Source organism: Manacus vitellinus, unplaced genomic scaffold (assembly GCF_001715985.3).
Source record: "Manacus vitellinus isolate BGI_N305 unplaced genomic scaffold, ASM171598v3 scaffold_22_pilon, whole genome shotgun sequence".
Lineage (NCBI taxonomy): Eukaryota > Metazoa > Chordata > Aves > Passeriformes > Pipridae > Manacus > Manacus vitellinus.
In genome coordinates this window covers 7906757-7925637 of record NW_021939632.1, presented here as the reverse complement: position 1 = coordinate 7925637, position 18881 = coordinate 7906757, and the positions used below count along the sequence as shown (strand labels likewise).

General features: G+C 45.5%; 1 protein-coding gene across 1 annotated transcript in view; it reads left to right on the top strand.

Annotated features, from left to right (window-relative positions):
* MARCHF4 (membrane associated ring-CH-type finger 4) overlaps nucleotides 1-18386 on the top strand; it is a 97498-nt gene extending 79112 nt beyond the window's left edge. Inside the window, 1 exon segment of the mRNA XM_025895077.2 lies at nucleotides 17764-18386. Within this exon segment, the coding sequence (XP_025750862.2) occupies nucleotides 17764-18125 (362 nt within the window). The 3' untranslated portion in view covers nucleotides 18126-18386.
* The last annotated feature ends 495 nt before the right edge of the window (nucleotides 18387-18881 follow it).

Sequence of the window (18881 nt, the reverse complement as noted above, 5' to 3'; positions counted from 1 at the left end):
CTTCTTCATGTCTGGGAACTTCCATCATTGGTATAAAGGTGGAAGGAGCCGTCCAAAAGTCAGTGGGAAAAGGCAATCTTCTTGACTTGGTGGAAATGTGTGTGTGTGTGTGTGTGGATGGAGCCATTCCAGAGGGAAGGATCACAGCCACCAGTTCAGCCCTCAGGAGAAGCAGGACAGAGCAGCAGTTGGTGAAATTTGGGTACAGAAGTAAAACAAACCCAGTGGCAGGGACAGAATTCTGGAGTGCACACCCTGGTATCTGGTTTCAAATGGCTCTTGGCTTCAGCAGCCTTCCCGCATGGGACTTGGGCCTTCCAAAACCGAGGACAATTCCTCCCACTGTTGCCACCACTGTGCTAGCAATGAGAGGTGAGCTTGGCCTGTAGAGATCATCCTGCTCCTTCATGAGATGCTGGTGGAGCTACCACATCTCCCCAGGAAGAAGTGGTGGCAAAGGGGCTGAAAGAGAGATGGGCAACACCCACATGTTGGCTGAATAGCCACTGGTGATGTCCTCTTGCTGGTGGAACTGAAAGTGGAAAAAAGCTATCCCTACACACGTATGGTGTGCATTTGTTGGCGGAGGACAGAAGTGGAGAGCTCTGGCCTGGGCAGACATCAGTAACATGATTAACTGGCTTTGATAAAGCTTCAAGAGCTGAGGGGAACTGATTAGCTCATCTGTCAATAGGAGCTAAATCCTCCCACATAGCAGAGAATAAACCATGCCAGTCTTGAATTGAAGGGGAATCAGGAAGACAGATTCAGATTTGAGGTTCATTTTTTTATTTTTCTGTTCATTTTTCTAAGGATATGGCCTCTATTTCTCTTTTCCACCTTCTCAGAGGGAAAATAAGCCCATTTGCATCTTCACCAATGTCACTATTAAACTTAATGACCTAAGCTGGGAGCTTTGACTTTTTTCCAGCCAAAGAACAAGCAGCCATCCCATTTGCAGGAAAATTTCAGAGTCGTGACTTGAGGCAGCCCCTTGTCTCATGCTCTTCCCAGCACAGCTGGGGTGCCAGGCATGCTGGCTTTCCCACAAACTCAAAAGCCAGTGGGAAGCATTACAGATGCAGTGAGTTAACATGTCTGTATGTGGGTTCTCTTGCTCAGCACTCAGAAACTACCCAGAGCTGGCTCCACTTGGGCTATGTGCAGCACGTCTGCCTGTGCTGCCAGGCAGCCCACCCATACTCAACCGGGAGAAGCGATGTTCTGGACCACGTGAACCTGTGTATCCATTTCTGTACAAAAGATCATCTGTGCCAGCACTCTGCCCCTGCCACTCCACGGTAAAACTTGCTTGTGTAGTACATCTATGTTCTTTGCAGTCCCAGCTGCTGCTGCTCCTCGCTCAGCAGTGGAGACGAAAGGAGCTCTGAGCAGTGCTAGCTGAGGTCGGGTGTTCACTGTCCTCCCTGCCTCCTCCTCTTCCTCTGCCCAGTTTGAACTTAGTGACATGAGATTTTCATGGGGATCTGTGACTCCCTGACTGTTCATGTGGTCAGGTCTCTCCTCTGAGAGACTTCTCTTTAGCCCTGCAGATTTTGGGGGGCTGCACTAGCTTGAGCCAAAAGGCTAGTCTGTCCCATTGAGAGGCCAGGCCAGGTCAGGCCAGTGGAAGTGATTCATCAGAAGTAATACTCTCCTATGAAGAAGGTCTGAGACTGTTGGGGTTGTTCAGCCTGGAGAAGAGAAGTCTCCGGGAATACCAGCTTTCCATTACATAAAAGGGCCTACAAGAGAGATGAAGAGGGACTTTTTACAAGGGCATGTAGTGATAGGACAGAGGTAATGGCTTTAATTTGAAAGAGAGTAGGTTTAGATTAGATATTAGGAAGAAATTCTTTACTGTGGGGGTGGTGAGGCACTGGAACAGGTTGCCAGAGAATTTGTGGATGCCCCATCCCTGGAAATGTTCAAGGCCAGGATGGATGGAGTTTTGAGCAACCCAATGTAGTGGAAAATATCGTTGCCCACAGCAGAGGGGTTGAAACTAGATGATCTTTAGGGTCCCTTCCAACCCAACCCATTCTGTAATTCTATGAACACCACAACTGAATTTAATTCCTCATTCATTATAGTTTTGTGCAACTGTGATGGATGCAGCAATTCCAGCTCCCTAGAAGATTTGCAGTGAGTTCTTCACTGTGGATCAGCTATTCTCCCTCTCTTTATCCTTCTCCCAAACCTGGCTGCTTCATGCAGGGTCTTTTGATTACAACTGGGCAAAGCCAGCTTTGGAGATTGAAAGTTCTGCTGCTGACTGCCAGCATGGCCCGAAGCCTCTTGTTACTCCTCCCTGGGTTTTAGTTCCACTTCTGCAAGTTCAGGATAAAACCTCTCATGGATAATTGCAGTGACAACAGATCTTGAAACACTGGAGTGCTGTCTGTGCAATCCAATGTCTCCTCCTCTGCAGTACAGCCCTTTTCTCCTTTTGCTATCCAGCCTGTGGGTGTGTAGGAAAGATTTAGGAACTATGAAATGTTCAGTCATGGGGAAAGGGCAGGACATTAGGTGCACTCAGATCACAGAGTTGTTTTTTCCAGCTAATATAACGCACACGTTGTCTGTACATTGTTTGGTGACAGGCCAGGCAGCCTTAGCTAGCAGAAGGTTATACTGTAGGTCCTACACTAATTCCAATTGTTTCTTTCTCCAGTTTGACCCCCACGTTTTGCTTTCACTGGCAGAGGAGCAGAGGTTTGAAAGACAAGGTACTTACTAAAGAGCAGATGTTCTGAAACAGAGCTCCTTCAGTTGTCTTTGAATGTCTCATGTCCACTGGGTAGCCAGGGTCATTTGTCCAGGAGGCCAGTTTATACACCCTGTCACTGGAGGTGCTCAGCAGAACACTTCCTCTGGCACTGTGGAGCCTCAGAGCTGGAGAAGTCACCAAATCTGCAGAGATCTGACTAACATCAAACAGGGAATACACACCTGCGTCAGCAACTGCACAGCTGTTTTGTGTGATCTCCTCTCTACCAAGTCATTAAGGGATTTAGGTAGCAATTTGCCTAGATAGAGGTATCTGTGGCAATTTGAATGGGTAATCTCATGGAAGAACTGGTCTTTCCAATATGGAGTCAGAGGTCACAAGTGCTCCTTTGTATGTATAGCTCCCTAAGTACAGATCATTTTGTTGTTGTTACCTTCACTTGAGCTGTACTTGATCTGTAATAGTCAGAGTGTCTCAAAGCTGAGCTCTCAAAATACGTCTGTTAACTCAGACGCTATTGATCTCTGCAACAAAATCCAGGGGTCCTGATTTTGACCCTCAGCCACCAACATTCAGTAGGACTCTCCTTTTCTTTGGATTTTGCTAGATCCTAGCATGCTCCACAAAAACAATTGGAAGGGACAGACACCATTTCCTACCTCTTCACCCACCATGGAAATAAAACTACAACCAAAATGCAACCAGTCGGCTCCTCATGACCAGCAGGACAGACGGTGTGGCTCCAAGGACCAGAAGCTATGTCCATCTGGGCAAGATGTGCAAAGATGGTCTTTCAACATTGTTCTCCCCCTTGCTCTCAGACATCTAACAGGAGGGCAGGAGGAACTGGAAAGGATTGCTTGGGATTTCTGGGAACCTCCAGTACTGGATTTTTTTTTAAGAACCTGTTGGAAATATGTCAAGAACAGGTTGCAGAGAGATGATCCCAGTTCACAAAGGAGGAACCGATTAAATGCTTCTTGATATCCAGCCAGCCTCAACATCTTTGATTCTGATCTCTTTCATCTGTGCTATATCTGGTCACATCTGTAGGACAAATAATGAGAGTTGGATTAAACTAGAACCTGGTGATGGTGCCAGCATAGGTATTGCTCTGCTGTGAAGCCACCTACAACACAAAGATTTAAGATCAAGAACCAGGAAGGGAATGAGAATTGAAATGGGGATTGTTCATTTGATTAACTGTTCTCTCCACGGTCCATGAGAGGTAAATCCAGAAAGCTGGCATAGAGATTAGCAGAAATGAGGTTATTGAAATGCACAGATAAATGGAATGAGCCTTCGTAGGCCTCAGTTACTGAGTAGGGAGAGTAGCAGCTAAGAGCTGGGCTGTAAATCCTGAGAGATGCCTGCCTGTTAATTAAATGACAGTCCTTGGAGGAGAAAGGAGGGGTTTGCCTCTCTCTCTGTCAAGGTGCAATTAGGGAAAGTCAGCATTGGTAGATTAGGGTGTCATTTGGTGTCAGTAGGACAGGAAACCTTCTCTTGTTAAACATGGAGGAACTCTGCCAGCTAATGAAAACATGTCACAGCCTAGGCTCAGGCACCACCAGATCAGTTCCGAGGGAGAAGTGCGTCCCAGGAGGGCCTGGGGTGGGCTGTGTGTGCAGGGCTGTTGCCATTAGGGTCTGTGTGTGCCATCCTGCTTGGGCTCACACAGGGCTGTCCCTGAGCTTGGCATGCTGGGGGGTTTATCCCCAGCAATGCAAAACTAATCCAATCTGCCTCTCCTTGGATCACTGTCTGATGGGGACTGTTGCTTTGTCCATGCCCACCAGTCCTTGCTCTCTGGCTCACCCTGCCTCAGTGCTGACAGCAGTGCACTTCCATGGGGACTAAATCCTTGTGTTCTTTGAAGCTTTTCCCACTCTTTCCCTGGCAGCCAGTCCCTGACGGTATTTGCCTCCACAACAGCAACTGCACTGCAGCTCAGGAGTACAAGAGAGGCAAAGCAGGACCATTCATCCAGCCAACGATTTTTTTGGCACACCATGGCAATCCATTACAGATCAGGAAGTGTCTGCCTGCTGTTTTCAAATCCCAGCTGCCAGAAAGAATAATCAAAAGCATCCAGTATGTCTGACGGCATCTCAGCACAACCGTAGGTAATAACATAAGAAATCAATAGCCAATTAAAACTGATCCACAGCATTTGATCTTTCATAGTGCAATGGGAACAATAATTAATGGAGCTTCCTTGAGACAGTGACAATTCAAGCTTCCTGCCAAGACTAATGTGGTTTCATTTTAAATGAGCTTTGCTTCCTAGAGAAAATGCCAGGCTGAGGTAGCCTGAGGGTATTTTCTAGCCAGGTCACTTGGGCCTTCAGCATTCAAAGGATTTAGGAGACAAAGTCACAACAAAATAAAGAGAAACTGAGAAATGAGGTGTCTTCAGGGTCTTAGTCTTCATCTGTATCGATCCAATTCTCAAAAGAAAAGCAGATGTTTTCATTCAGGTCTGCATAGTTCCTCAAGGTACAAAGCAGGAAGAATTTTTACAGCAGCAGTAGGGAATCAGTTTTGAGGAAACACCAAGCTCATGTGTTGGCTTGATGACACCCTAAAGACAGAGCACAAGGCAAAGAAGTTCAGCAAATGTCTGGAGGAGAGACTTGACACCAGCACACGCAGCAAATGTGTGTGGCTTTGACACCCATGAGAATATACAGAAGTCTTCCATGCCTTTCAACTTGATGCACTGCTTGCCACGCTCTTCATGCACTTATTACCCAGTTTGCCTGTAAACTGGAGCTACCAGGAGCTAATTGAAGTGACCAGATCCAGGTCCTACCTTCACAGCCAGCAGTCAGGATAAAATCAGGCAGCCAGTTCACTGTTTTTTCGCTGTGAACCCTGGTTTGCACACATTCAGCCAAATGTGCATGCTTGCAAAACCACTGAGCAAATCATTGATCTGTCAGGTGTAAAGAGGGGTTTGGAGACAGGAACAGTCCCCACAGGTCATGTTATGGGGCTCTCAATCCAGCTGGGCAAAGTCTGTTCCTGAGAGCAATTATTGCAGGCCTTGTAGCTGGGCCGGCACCAGGAGGAGCAACGCTGCACAGCTGATCTGACAACCAATCCTTGGCCGCTATCCAGGAACAGCGGATGCTCGGCAGAATCCAGACAGGCCACCCCTCTGTTCCTGAAAGATGGGACCTGTTTTTATCTAATGCTGCATTGATTATTCCATAAGAGAGTGGGGCAGCTGGCGTGCGTGCATGGGTGCTGCTCTAGCCAGCGGGCATGTCTGCAGAGGCTCAATGTGCCCACTGAACTCCAGTGCAGCTCTGGCAGCTCTCTGCAGAGTGAGCATGTTGGTGCTGAGCAGAGCCACAGGGTTTGGACCTGCCTCTGAACCCTCTCCCTTTTAGCAGGGAACAAACTCAGCTTCCAGCAGAATCAGAGCAGCACCTGGCCTTTCACACGTGTCTGTTCAGCTCCACACTCCTTCACCACGTCTATCTCCATGCGGGGTCCCACTGTTGCAACAGGGCTCCAGAGATGTATTTTATCCTGAGTAACCATATGGTGCTCTCTGCTCCAGTGGATCAATGTGTTTAGCATTTAATGAGGGCAATGTAATTAACATTTTCTGAGGGAAAAAAAATCTTTTGCCTTGTGAATTGCACCTTGTGCTTTCAAGTGTGATACGTTATAATCAGAATGATGGTTCCCTGTCACTAAACTCCATGCTGAAATGAAGTGTCTGGTGTCCCTGGGTTAAGTTTCCATACGTAGGCAGAGGCAGAAGCACTTACCTGCCTGTCGTAGCTTCTACACTATGGCAGGAAATTCCCTTGTAGGCAGCTGGTAGGATCTCCCATGCCAGCTGCACAAATTGTGCTATCTACTAAAGGATGAAAAAAAGTCAGCTCTTTGCCAGGCTGTGTTTTTCCAACTGCCTTCTGTCCCATTGCTCCTCCTACTACTGCCTGCATCCCCACAGACACTTTACTCCTGGAGGTAGGAAGCTGTGGTCCATGGCATTCTGTTGCGGCTGTACCAAGAGAATTCAACTCTGTGGTCAAAGATGAGATCACAGGAGGTCACCCCCATGCAGTGATGGAGCTGCTTTTGGTGTGTCCCCCGCTCTGTGGGGAGCCAGCAGCAGACATAAGGGGAGATTAATATGAAACCACATTAATCCAGCTCTGGGATCACTTCTTAGAGACTGACTGATGACGGCTACCTACCGGCAGAGCCATCTTTCAGATCCAGAATACAATAGTCTATAAGGAAGAATTGCAAACAGGCCCATGGGCAAAGTTGCTAAACTTAATTATTCCTGGAAGTTTTTCCCTGAAACAGAGCTTTTTTTCCTGCACCAAGATCCACCAATGGCAGCCATAGCCTGAGTCCCTCTGTCTCATGGCAGAGCTGGATCCATAATACCCTTGTGACTGTGCAGTGTTAAGTAGAAATTGTTCAGTAATATTAAATAACTCCAGGGATCCTATGCCTAATAGTCCAGCCAACACTTTACCTTCTCAGCAAACAAGCTCACAGCAATGACATTCAGGCCGTGTGGAGTGAGCAGTCATCACTACCTGCTGAATGCAGAGAAGCCTGAAGAGCTGAAGGTCCAGTCACTTCACTCTGCTCAAGTGGGACAATTCACTCTGCTCAGCCACAGCCACATCATGGACCTCTCTGCATCATACAAGGCTCTTCTGAAGACCTTTGCTGCAGGCTTAGCCACTCTTGGTTCCTTTCACTGCTGTCATACTTGTCAGCTCAGCATTAGTGGATCCCACAGGTGCAGGTAAACTCTTACCTGCTCCATTAACCACCGTCAGCATTCACTCAGCTGGATATCACAGCTCATAAAGGCCTTCAGCACTGGTGGAAGAAGCTTGTATACCCAGAGTAGGAAGGAAAAAGTTTTGCTCTCTTAGAGATCCTAGCTAGTAACAGATCAGAAATGATAGACCCTTGTCCTTTTGGCTTCTACCACCCTAATTAATTTTGAAATCTCTCCTCCTTCTGTGGGAGAGGTGAAGGCCTTGCAGGCTGGTGAGACCTGTGAGGACAGCGTAAGGAGCAGAGAGGAGAGGCTGCAGCACCCAAGATGGAAGGCTTCTGGGAATCTCACAGAAATCCTGGATTTGCAATGAATGATTTTATCATGGCTGTGCAGGACAAAGCGGCCAAACACAGGCTGCACCACAGTGTATCCCAGGAATACATTTATCCCAACAAAAGGCTAGCCAAAGAGCACCATGAGCATCTTCTGCCTGACATCCATGGGATGCCTTCCTACACATCAGGAGGGAAAGATGCCCACACCTCGCTCCAATGAGGGAGTAGAAAAAATCACAATGCACATGCTGACCTGTGACATCAGAGGCACTCTCAGGTCCATTAACTTAGCCTGTGTGCCCTGTATTTCCCTGAGGGATGTTAAGGGTGATCCGTGCTCACCTTTGTGTCTCTCCTAACTGGTTCCTAATCCTCTTAGGGGAAGAGTACTGAGGTGGCTGGAGCAGGATGAAGGAGGAACTGGGCTCAGACAGGACCTGCATCCCTTAGAAAATGAAAAAATGTGAAACTATTCTCATTTTTCCCTACAGAATTGCATTTGCTAATAAAAGCAGAGATGGAGGCACTAATTCTACCTTCAATAAGCAAATGTCATGTTTTGATCATTATTGAATAAAGCATTTTGATTTAGCATTTAGAGACGACTGCTCATGCTGAGTATTTTAAATTCAGTGTCAGATTTTAGAATACAACATTTTAAAAATATTCAAGTCCAAATGAAACATTTTCACCTGTCTGAAAATACATATGTATTATTCCCTTCTGGGGTACATTGTGACTTTTTCAGATCTCACTCCAAGCAAGCGTGAAGACAGATTCCCAAACCCTACACAGAACAGGGCTGTTGTCCAGCTTTGCCTTTAAAGGAGTGTCATGGGAATGGCTGAGGATCCAGCATGACTGCACAGGCAGTGTTTTGGTCAAAGTAACATTAGCTATGGTATAGCAAGGTTCAGAATGCAGACATGAAGCAATGACTGTCTTCGTATAAGCACTCTGAAATGGAAGCCACATGCTTTTTTCCTTTTCACCATGAGTATTCAACTCCATAGACTTCTGTCAGGGAATATCTGGAAACCTAAAGGTAGAAAAGACTCATAAAATCACCCAGAGATGAGGGTGTGCATTTAGCCAGTGCTCTGTTCAATCTAGCTTGAAATGATTATTTACTCCCTTCTTTTAAAGACCTTGGAGTATCTGTCATGCACACAATGAGCGTCTTTCACCTGTTGTGCACAAAGCCTTTTCAAGATGTGGGGTGTTGCTGTGATCTCCGTTTCAAATTTGATGAAAAAAGGCTCCAAGAGGATCTATACAATCCTAGCTACAAAATAAGGAGGGGGAAATTTAAGAGAGCAAAAGGATGTGTTAGTACTGCCTCCAAGCCCTATCCCTCCTTTCCTGGCACAGTTACAGGTAGACTCACAAGTGGGGAATGCTGCTGGAAAGGCATGATTCAGAAGCAAGGCTTGCTTTTTCCAAGAAGAATCTCATTTATTGCTCCCTGCATAACTAGAGACTGCCCTTTAATCCTCTGCTTTATCGTGCACTGTGAATTAAATAGCACGGGAGTACAAGAGCCCTTAAGGGCACAACATCCATTTTGCTGTAGCTGTCCACAGCCAGCTGGGTTTACGGGAGTACTTCAGTTTACGTTTTATCTGTTGCCCGAGCAAGGATTTCTTAGGGTTTCATTTTATGTATTTTCACTGTTATTTCTTCTTTTAGTTTTTTAGTGGTTTTTGTCGCAGTTTTGAGGCAAGGAGTAAAAGTACTAGTCTGGGCAGCGCAGGAGAAATTAGTAGTGGTTGATATTTCATATGCTTACAGCTGCAAGTATTGTGGCATCTCTAGAGCAAGGGTGTTGCTGTGTGCAGCTGCTGGGGTCACCTCAGCTCCTCTGTCACAGACAGCATCCTGCAGACAGGCTGTGCTAATGTCCCATTGCAAACAAACCATGTGGGAGTGCTGAATGAAAAGTAATTTCCTGTCCACTGGACATCTCCTGTCAGATCCTTAATTTTGCCAGACTTTCCTCATTTTGGGCCTTACCAGCTCATCCCTACAGGGCCCAGTCAGTGTGTTGCAGAGGAGTACGTGGGTCGGCAGGGGACATGGCTGAGGATGTTTGCCCTGGGATGGAGGCAGCAGCTCGCAGAGAAGATGCATCTACCTTGCAGCCATAAAAGCTCCCGAAATGCTTCTACAACATGCTGTCCCCAGCTCCCACAAGCTCCACAAGCCCCATGACAGGCAGTCCTACCTGTCAACTCAATTCATCCTGCTGGATAAAGCATTCGTCCTCCCACAGCTACAAATGCCATGTCTGTGGGATGAACTGGTCCTGCTTCCAAGAGGAGCCCATAGCATTCTGTGCACACAGGAATCACTGCTGCATACTTGTGTTACATGAACTCATGACGTGCTGCAGCATCACAACCTGGCAATTGTTCCTTGCCACATAGCTCAGCAGCATCCTGCAAAATCACCGTGCTGCCTGGGGGAGAGATGCTGCCAGCTGCCACACCAAGCACTGCCAGCAGTACTAAAGGAGCTGCCTCCTCTCCCCAGCCCCCCACGCTCTGCTCCATGATCACTCGCCTGGTGGAGCAGCAACTGTGGGGATTCTCTGAGATGCCGGCGCTGGATCCATCTCCCACCAAGCAGGACTCCTGCTGAGTCTGGGGGTGGGTGTTAATGGCTGCAGAGAGCTGCAGGGACACAGCTAATCACCCGCCCAGATGGGACCTGCTGCTCCCATGGCTCTGCCAGATGGAGCGGAGGAAGCAGGGAGGGAGAAGGGCTCTTTCTGCATTTCTGGGGGACCCTGGCCCACTAGGGGTTGAGGAAGCTTTGAGGAACAGCTGCCCTTGAACAAGAGGAGATAAGCTGTAATAAACACAAGGTTTTCTGGTTAGTCATCAATTGAAGGTTGTGGACTGGCCTGTTTGTGCTGTAATGACCCAATGGAGTTGTGGCCCCTGTGGCCTGAGGGGATCCAAGCGTGGCACACACATGCTGCAAAAGCCCTGTGACAGTGAAATCTTGTTACGGTGAATGCACTCAGAGAGCAGAAGGTGTGTTTTATCTTCCCCAGACCCATGGATTCCATAATGGCACATGCCATCCAGTGATCAACAGCACTCTAACAGTTAGAATCCAGCCATGCAGACATCCCAGTTCTGCCAAGACAAAATACAGTCCAGATTCATACATAATCAGTTCTTAAGATACTAAAAAAATGTGCATTGAAAATGATTGATAAGAAAATGCCTGATTATAATCAGCTAATTATTTTTCCATATGTTAAGCATTCATTTGAGCTCTAATCATTATGAATACATTTTCAGTTTATACTGTCTCTCATTCAGTGCTGGCAGTTGCTAAGTTTGCTCACCCTCCTAGTACAGTTCAAGTGTTATTCAGAGCAAATCTTTGCTAGATGTCTTGTGACCACTGGTCAAGCATCTTGCAACTGCCAGAAATGTCTAAAAGACAGCACCAGAGGTTCTAAGTCATTCACTATGAACTACTCCTATATGCAGGGTAGACTGTCCACTAAGCTCTTGAAGCATTCTGGGGACAAAATTTATGTTTTGGAAAGTGGAGATGGCAGTTATGAAGGAGTCTATACTTCCTCTTCGATTTCACCAGAAAGCAAAAAATCCCTGAAAATCTGAATGTAGCAGTAGTTTGTATGGAAAGTGACTGTTTGATGAAAGCATTCCTGAGCTGAAGAAAAGTAAGATGTGAGGATAATGGACTCCAGAAAAGCAGTGGCAGCAGCCTCAGGGGACCAGAGCAGGGAGCATCTCTTGGGAAGAGAACTTGAAGGATAAAAGAGCTGTGAACAGCTCACAGCTGCCAAAAGGATGATACTGAAGGCACAACAGCAAACTGTGCCTGTGCAGGGGAAAGCTCAGAAGCGTGGGAAGAGAGCACTGAAGCTATATCAGGAACTCTTTGAGGACCCAAAATCAGAAGCTGCAATCACACAAAAGGCAGAAAGAATAACCTTCAACTAATGAAAAGTCTCTAGAAATCACACAGGCATGGGCAGCTATCAGGGTTGAACCCCAAGATGACCATCCAGGAATACAAAAGGCAAAAAGAAATGAGTCCATAAGCATATGTAAAGAAGAAGAACAAGGCAAGTCTAAGAGCTCAAGTAATATTTGATACACAGAGGGCCAAAGAGTTAAATGTTGCCTTTGTTTCAGTCCTGAAAACTTAGCTAAAATAATTTTAATGCGGAGAAGGAAGCCCAGGGCAGAATCAGAAGAGAACAGCCTCAAATGAGTTAGCTCTGTCATTGTCAGCGTGTCCTAATGAACTTCAGAGGAAGCTGCAGGAACAGTCTCTGACCCATGAGCATTTCATCATCAGGAACTTGGGGAGGATGCAGGAGGTGCCAGGCAGCTGGGGAAATGCAAGCAGAGTACCTATCTTTAAATATAACCTCTATCATTAAAGAAAATAGGAATTGAGGATGAAGGAAATGAAGGGCAAATCAGCTTAACTGATTCATAGAAAGATAGTGGAATATTTTTTTAGCTAACCAACTGATGAGCATGAGGGTATAACCATTTGTGATTTGGAAGGATCATTGTACTAGTGGCTAAAGAGAAAGCAGTTAGGTTGTTATGCTGTGATTTGGGCAATGCTCTTGATTCCTTGCCTTTAGATTCTCCTAAATAAACAAGAGAAATGTGCTGTAGATTACATAATTATAGTGCAAGTGTACAGCCAGTGGAAAAACTGCTTTCTCAGTAGCTGTCAGTGGTGTACTGTAAACTGGGAACCCATTTCAAGTAGAGACTGTTTTGGACTCTGCTCTCTTCAATATTTTTATTAATGACTTAGATAATTAAAGAGGAAGTGCTGTTATAAAATTCACATATGACACCAAGATTGGAAAGGCTGCAAGCACTTTGGAGGATCAGATCAGCATTTGAAATTTTAAATGATTCTGGCAAATTGGAGGAATCAACAAGATGTAATCGAATAAAGAGAAGTGCAAACACAAGCTGGACCAGGCAGTCACATTGCTGAAGACAGGAATTCTGTGACATATCAATTTATTTCATCAGGGAATCAAAAGGCAGGTGGTGTGTACAGTGTAGATTCTGCACCTCCATGATCTAGGGACTGCACCCTCCTGGGGAGTTCACATGAAGAAAAAAGGGGCATGAAATGAAGAAGTTCTGGAGATCATGAACAGGAATGAGGAGAAGAAGGACATTACCTCATTCCCAACCTGGCCAGCTCTGAGGTTCACACCTCTCCTCCCAAATCAGCCCAAGTGAGAGTCCCATTGGTGCCATGACATTATTTTCAATTATGAAACTATCTCTCCCCACTCCTTGGTTTACCCTCTTCCCTGTTGCCTGAAGAGCACAGCTCTATAGCCTTGATTATCATCCACAGGAGGATTGTATGCTAGGTTGTTTAAAGAACATGTCATGCTGGAACTCACCTGGTCACGATGTTGGGGAATGCCAGATACTAGGTATCCCTTTCCCTGCCCGTATTTCCTGGAACAGATCCCTCTGGCTCTCTTTTCCTGGTTTATCATGAGCCACTTTCCTGCTCTTAGGTCAAGATAAAAGGTGACTAAGGATGGAGCAAATAGGATGAGATTAAGGCAAAGAGATAAGTGAGGGCTGAGCTGCTGGAGTTTTGGAAATAAAAGTGGAGAAACTTGAGATTGTCACAAAAGATTAAAGAATTTGCAGAAAGGGAGGGAAGTGTTTGTGTATGTCAGTAGAGAGAAAAGCTGGCAATGAGAAGTGTTGTCTCCCAGAAAGCTTGGTTTACCTTGGCCTGAGTCACCACTGCTGTGGATGCAAACATTAAGCTTTGATCACAGCTGCCATAATCTTCCCCTGACACCCAGTAATGAAAGCAACAGAAACAGGCTAAAGCATGGCAGCTGTCTGGCTGAGATGAAACTGCATTTGGAAAGGAAAACAAAAGAGCAAAGTGCTGCTGAAGGTGGAAACAAGAGGTGACAACTCAGGTGGCAAGAGAGGGCCTTTTTGAGAAGGTAACTGGCTGGAATGGACTCTGATTTTTCCTCCAGCAGATAATAAGAGTGTCAGTGCAGGGATAATGTACCACCCACTGTCAGCAGAAGCCCTGTTTTGGTGGGTTTTTTATGGGCAAAGAGGTGAAACAGTTCCTTTCCCAAGAATTTACCTATTTCTTTCAAGAAAGTGCATGGTAAGTGTTGGAATAAGAGGAAAGTTTTAATTAGAGACTGAAAGTCCTGGTGAAAAGATAACTTGGTGTCGGAGTCTGACCATGTTTAGGAGGTCACTGCTTGTCATTTCTGGGAAACTGCTGCTCCAAAATTGCCTTAGATTGGAGGTTCACAACTCCCTGGTTAACCTCACAGTTGATGGTACACCAGCTGATTCCCCCTTCCTTACCCAGAGACATAAACACAGTTGTCCCTGTTACATCTGCCATTTCTCTTGATCAGTTTTGTCACATTGCTGATCCAATGCTGATCCAATCCCTTCTAAACCAAGGAATTCCAGCTTTCTACAACTTTCAGCTCAAGGAATTTTGTCCAATGCTGGTCCAGCTGGGTCTCTACACAAGAAAATGGGAATGAGAACAGCACATCATCAGTGTCCACATTCCATGAGAGTTTTATTTCACCAGCACCACGAACTAAGGATTTCATAAAACAGGCAACAGTCTGGACCAACAAGTTCCATGTAAAATTTACAGAGATTTTCCTTCTGAAGAGGATGATTTTCACAGAGGATCAATTGAGAACAGATTTTGTGAAACAGAAGAGGGTGAGGTAAACTGGGAAGGAGTGTAAAAGGACCAGGACACTACCAGAATCCATCTTAAACTCTCTATGTGTTGAAAAGAGAGAACTGCACAGAGAGAGAAGTTCACACCAACCTGCAATCTTACACACCCTCACAGAGGATTTGACTTATGGAATAATTGGCTTTAGCTGGACACGTCAAGTTGAATACAGTTCTTCCTGAAGGATTTCCCACTGAATTCTGGCCTTAAACTTGAAAGTTTCACTTCTGTCAACAAGAATGATCTTTGAGGGAGGGGTTTTTTTGTTAGGGGATTCACAGAGCTGAATGTAGAAATTCCAATCCTAATTTATCTAAGGCAGACAAAATTTGTTTCAATGGGAGCATTAAGCATCCTGCAGCTTGATATAAAGGGACAGACTCTTGCTTACTCTTGGCATTTACTCTTGCAAATGAATCACTGTTACTTCCGCCTCCCTGCCCACCCCTCCACTTGGTTTCTTCTTAATTTCACAGCTTCCTGAGCTTGACACTGGGAAATCGATAAGTAATTTAGAGCCCAGTAAATACAGACGAAAACAAGTTATTTTGTACTTTTATAAATATTTGGAAACCAGAATTATCTAAGAAAGCAGGTGCTCAGTTGACTCAGCAACCCATCCATCAGCATCACACAGTTAATTGCATAAGATCATAAACATTTATAATTAGAAGGCAAACAAACAAGAATTTTATAAACAGCCCTCTTGAATCAGGCTGCGCATTAAATATTTGTGATAAGGTAATTAAGAATAGATTTACAATCCTGGCTCAGTGTTTAATACTTCGTAGAATGGATTTGATTCTATGAAGAATGTTCTACAGCCAAAGAGAAAGCATTTGATTTCAAGTCTTTTATCCCAGGCTTAAGGTGGCCTCTGAGAAACACTGGCTCTCTCATTGATCAGAGTGAAATTTCATTCATTACAGATCAGACAGCTCATTTAAATATATGTCTAATGTCCCTTGTCATGGGCTGATCCACTTCAGGCCTGCTTCAAAGCTCCATCTCCTTGGCTGGATCTGCAGGCTTTCCCTAAGTCCTGCGTTTAATTGTTGATGCTTTGATCAGACCACGTCAGAATTCTCAACCATGTTTCAAAGCAGGGGGGGAAAACCACATTTTTCTATTATGATGTCATGGTGTTTGGTTATGAAAAGCCAGCACCACTGCAGGATTACAGCTGTGTAATCTCAACGGCCTATGGGAACCAGAGAGTAGAGCTCTCTCATACTGTACTGCCCTATGCCATGCCCTGTCCCAAAACAGTCAGATCTGCATACTTAAACTATCCAATGTAATTACTTCTACAGCCAGGGAGCAGGCTTGGCACCCCATTTCAATGAATGTGAGAGTCCCCCTGAAGCTAATCTGTGATCCAGTCAGCAGGGCTCCTAGTTATGCTTAAAACCAGGCAGGCTAGAAACTCAGTCTGTACTGAAGCAGTGATTTAAACTCTCTAACATCAGATGCAGACCCTGAGAAATGGGGTGGCTGCATCCCATCAGTGAGTAATGAGGAGATCAGCCCTAAGGGTAAGATGACCTTCAGGTATTTGGGGTTTTGCTGTAGCACGGGTTTACTCCAGTATTATCTGCCATCAAAAACTAGAACAATCCAGGAAAGACAGGTGGTGGCTAAAGCTGTAGCATTTGATTCATTGGGAATAGCCATAAACCACTTTATTCTGTGGTGACTATCATCTCTCCACACATTGTTGGTCAAGTCAGCCCCTTTGTTTAGGCATGATTTTGATTCTTATTTCTTGTGGGTCTTTTGTTCTTGTACTTTTACACTTGCAACAGGCAGGTAAGAGAGCTACTCTTCCTAGAAATGTTTTCGATAATCTTGATCTTGATTGAGAATGGTGAAGCCATAGTCATTAAGAACAATGAAGGTGTCCATGTGCTAACTCACCCAGTCCTGCCTGCTGGTCTGGCTTTAGTTGCATGGAATAAAAAGGCACTTTCCTAAGAGACAGATGGCTGCAAAACAAGGAGACTCAGACCCCCCTCATTCCACATAAATCCCATTGTCTAGCAAAGCCTGTGGGATAAATTACAGCGTGCCAGCTAATCTACATGAGATGTTGCAGCTTCCTCCAGCCCGAGTGGAGAAGAACACCTCTGTGTTGCAGCCACTGCTGGACCTAGTGCTTCCTAAGGGTCTAGCCAGAGCCTGGCAACTTAATAATAACAGAGCTTAATACTCGAGTACTGTCGTCATCTAAACAACTAAAATTATTTAATTCCTTATTCATCTGGCAAGGTTGGGGAGGATGATGGAGACAGCTGGGAGATGAGATAACTGCTGGGTGGAAGGGCCTGAGCTGCTCATTCTTTTTTGAATGTGGAGACCATTAGAAGTCAGGTGTCGTGCAGCCCAGTGCCACCCCCAGACATCAGCTCTGGTGAATGCAGGTGGGCAGCAGGACACACTCAGTGCACACACTGTGAGCACACACTGTGTGAGCTCATCTGCCCTTTCTGTCAAGTGTGCTGAGTTCCCCCTTGAGACGAAGCAATGACGTACAGCGAGGTACCTGCTCTGCAAATGAGCAAAACTTTGCCTTGGATAACAAACCACTTACGGGAATAGACGGACCCTTTTTTTTGGCTTGATTGCTGCCTCTGGCCTGCACATGTGTGTCTGCTCTGCTGCTGTGTGTGTGGGGAGAGACACGGGCTGTGCACACACATGGTGCTGGAGCAGCAGCCGTCACTGGAACATCGGATCCAGTTACACCCCCTCCAAACACACGCCGTTAGCTCAGTGAATCATGCCTATGCATCATGAAAAATTAGTCCAGCAACTGAGGAACCTCAGGCATTTATTGGTAAACAGATACTCTGTTGCTGTAAGAGCATAACTCACTGTGCTGCATTTACGATCCTTTTATAGATGGCTGAGATAAAACTGTAATCCTTTTAATTCAGGGGGAAAAGGGATCCAGGAGAGGAGGAGCACCAGTGCTCTGACTGTCGGTAATTAAAATACAGGATTTATATGGAGTAAACACTGGCTGAGGGAGAGCTGAGATTAACCAGCTAGCTGGGGAAAGGTGCTGGGGTAGGTTTGTGGTTCTTTCTAAAGTTTTGTTTCTGTTTTATGTTTATTTCTTTCCCACTTCCCTCCAGGTCTAATAATACACGAAGGGCCCTCGGTTTACCGGATTTTTAAACGGTGGCAGGCGGTCAATCAGCAGTGGAAAGTGCTGAACTATGACAAAACAAAGGACATGGAGGAGCAAAAAACAGGGACCAGGACAAATCAGCGCCCCTCCTCCCAAACCACCCACTCGTCCTCCACTGGTGGTACAGCCACTAACTCCGCTCCAGCCGACAGCGGGGCACGGGCTGCCGGCCATGCCACAGGCACCCTCTCTGACCACCACTGTGCTTATACCATCCTGCATATACTCAGCCACCTGAGGCCTCACGAACAGAGGAGTCAGTCTAGTAGTAACAGAGAGCTCGTCATGAGGGTCACGACGGTCTGAGCCGAGGAATTCAGGAGGCCTTAACATGAAGCGGAGGAGACAAAGAACTCATAAAGCAGAGGAGCATGGTGTGCCTTTTTCTTTCTCTTTCCTTTTCTTTTTTCTCTTTTTTTTTCCTCCTCTCCTTTTCATTTTTCAGTAACTGCACAAGATATAAGAGGCGGCACCTGGCCAGCTGAGGAAAAAAGCAGGTGGAGGGAGAGCTGCACACTCATGCTAAAGAGGTTAATGTTTTCCAGCCTGTTTAAAAAAAAAAAAAAAGAAAAAAAGAAAAAAAACCTACAACACAAATCACAAAAAAAACAACAAAACAAGTGCAATACAGACTACAAACTGAGTAGGCAGAGTTCTGGGGAAGCAGAGGAACAGACGGTTTAGCATGTCTTACAAATCCTATTACCTGGAATAGGTAACGCTCTGTACACACCCCCCGTACACACACGCACGAGCACACAAACACACACACATAGTGTGAGATTTATAAAAACATGGAAGGGAACGAAATATTTGGAGTGTTTTTATTTTCCAGACTGTGATTAACCAGGGCTATGAGTTGTTTTGTTTCATTAGTCACTGGAGCTTTGTTTGATTTACCATGGGGTACCTGAAGTTAAATGGCTGGGGATTTTTCAGTATTGATTTACAGAAGGAGAGATTGAAACATCTCACCAAAATCTTAAAAAAATACAGACATACGCAAATTTCACCAAAAATCCTTTTTTTTTTCATAATGTTCCTGACGAGGGGTTTGTAAGG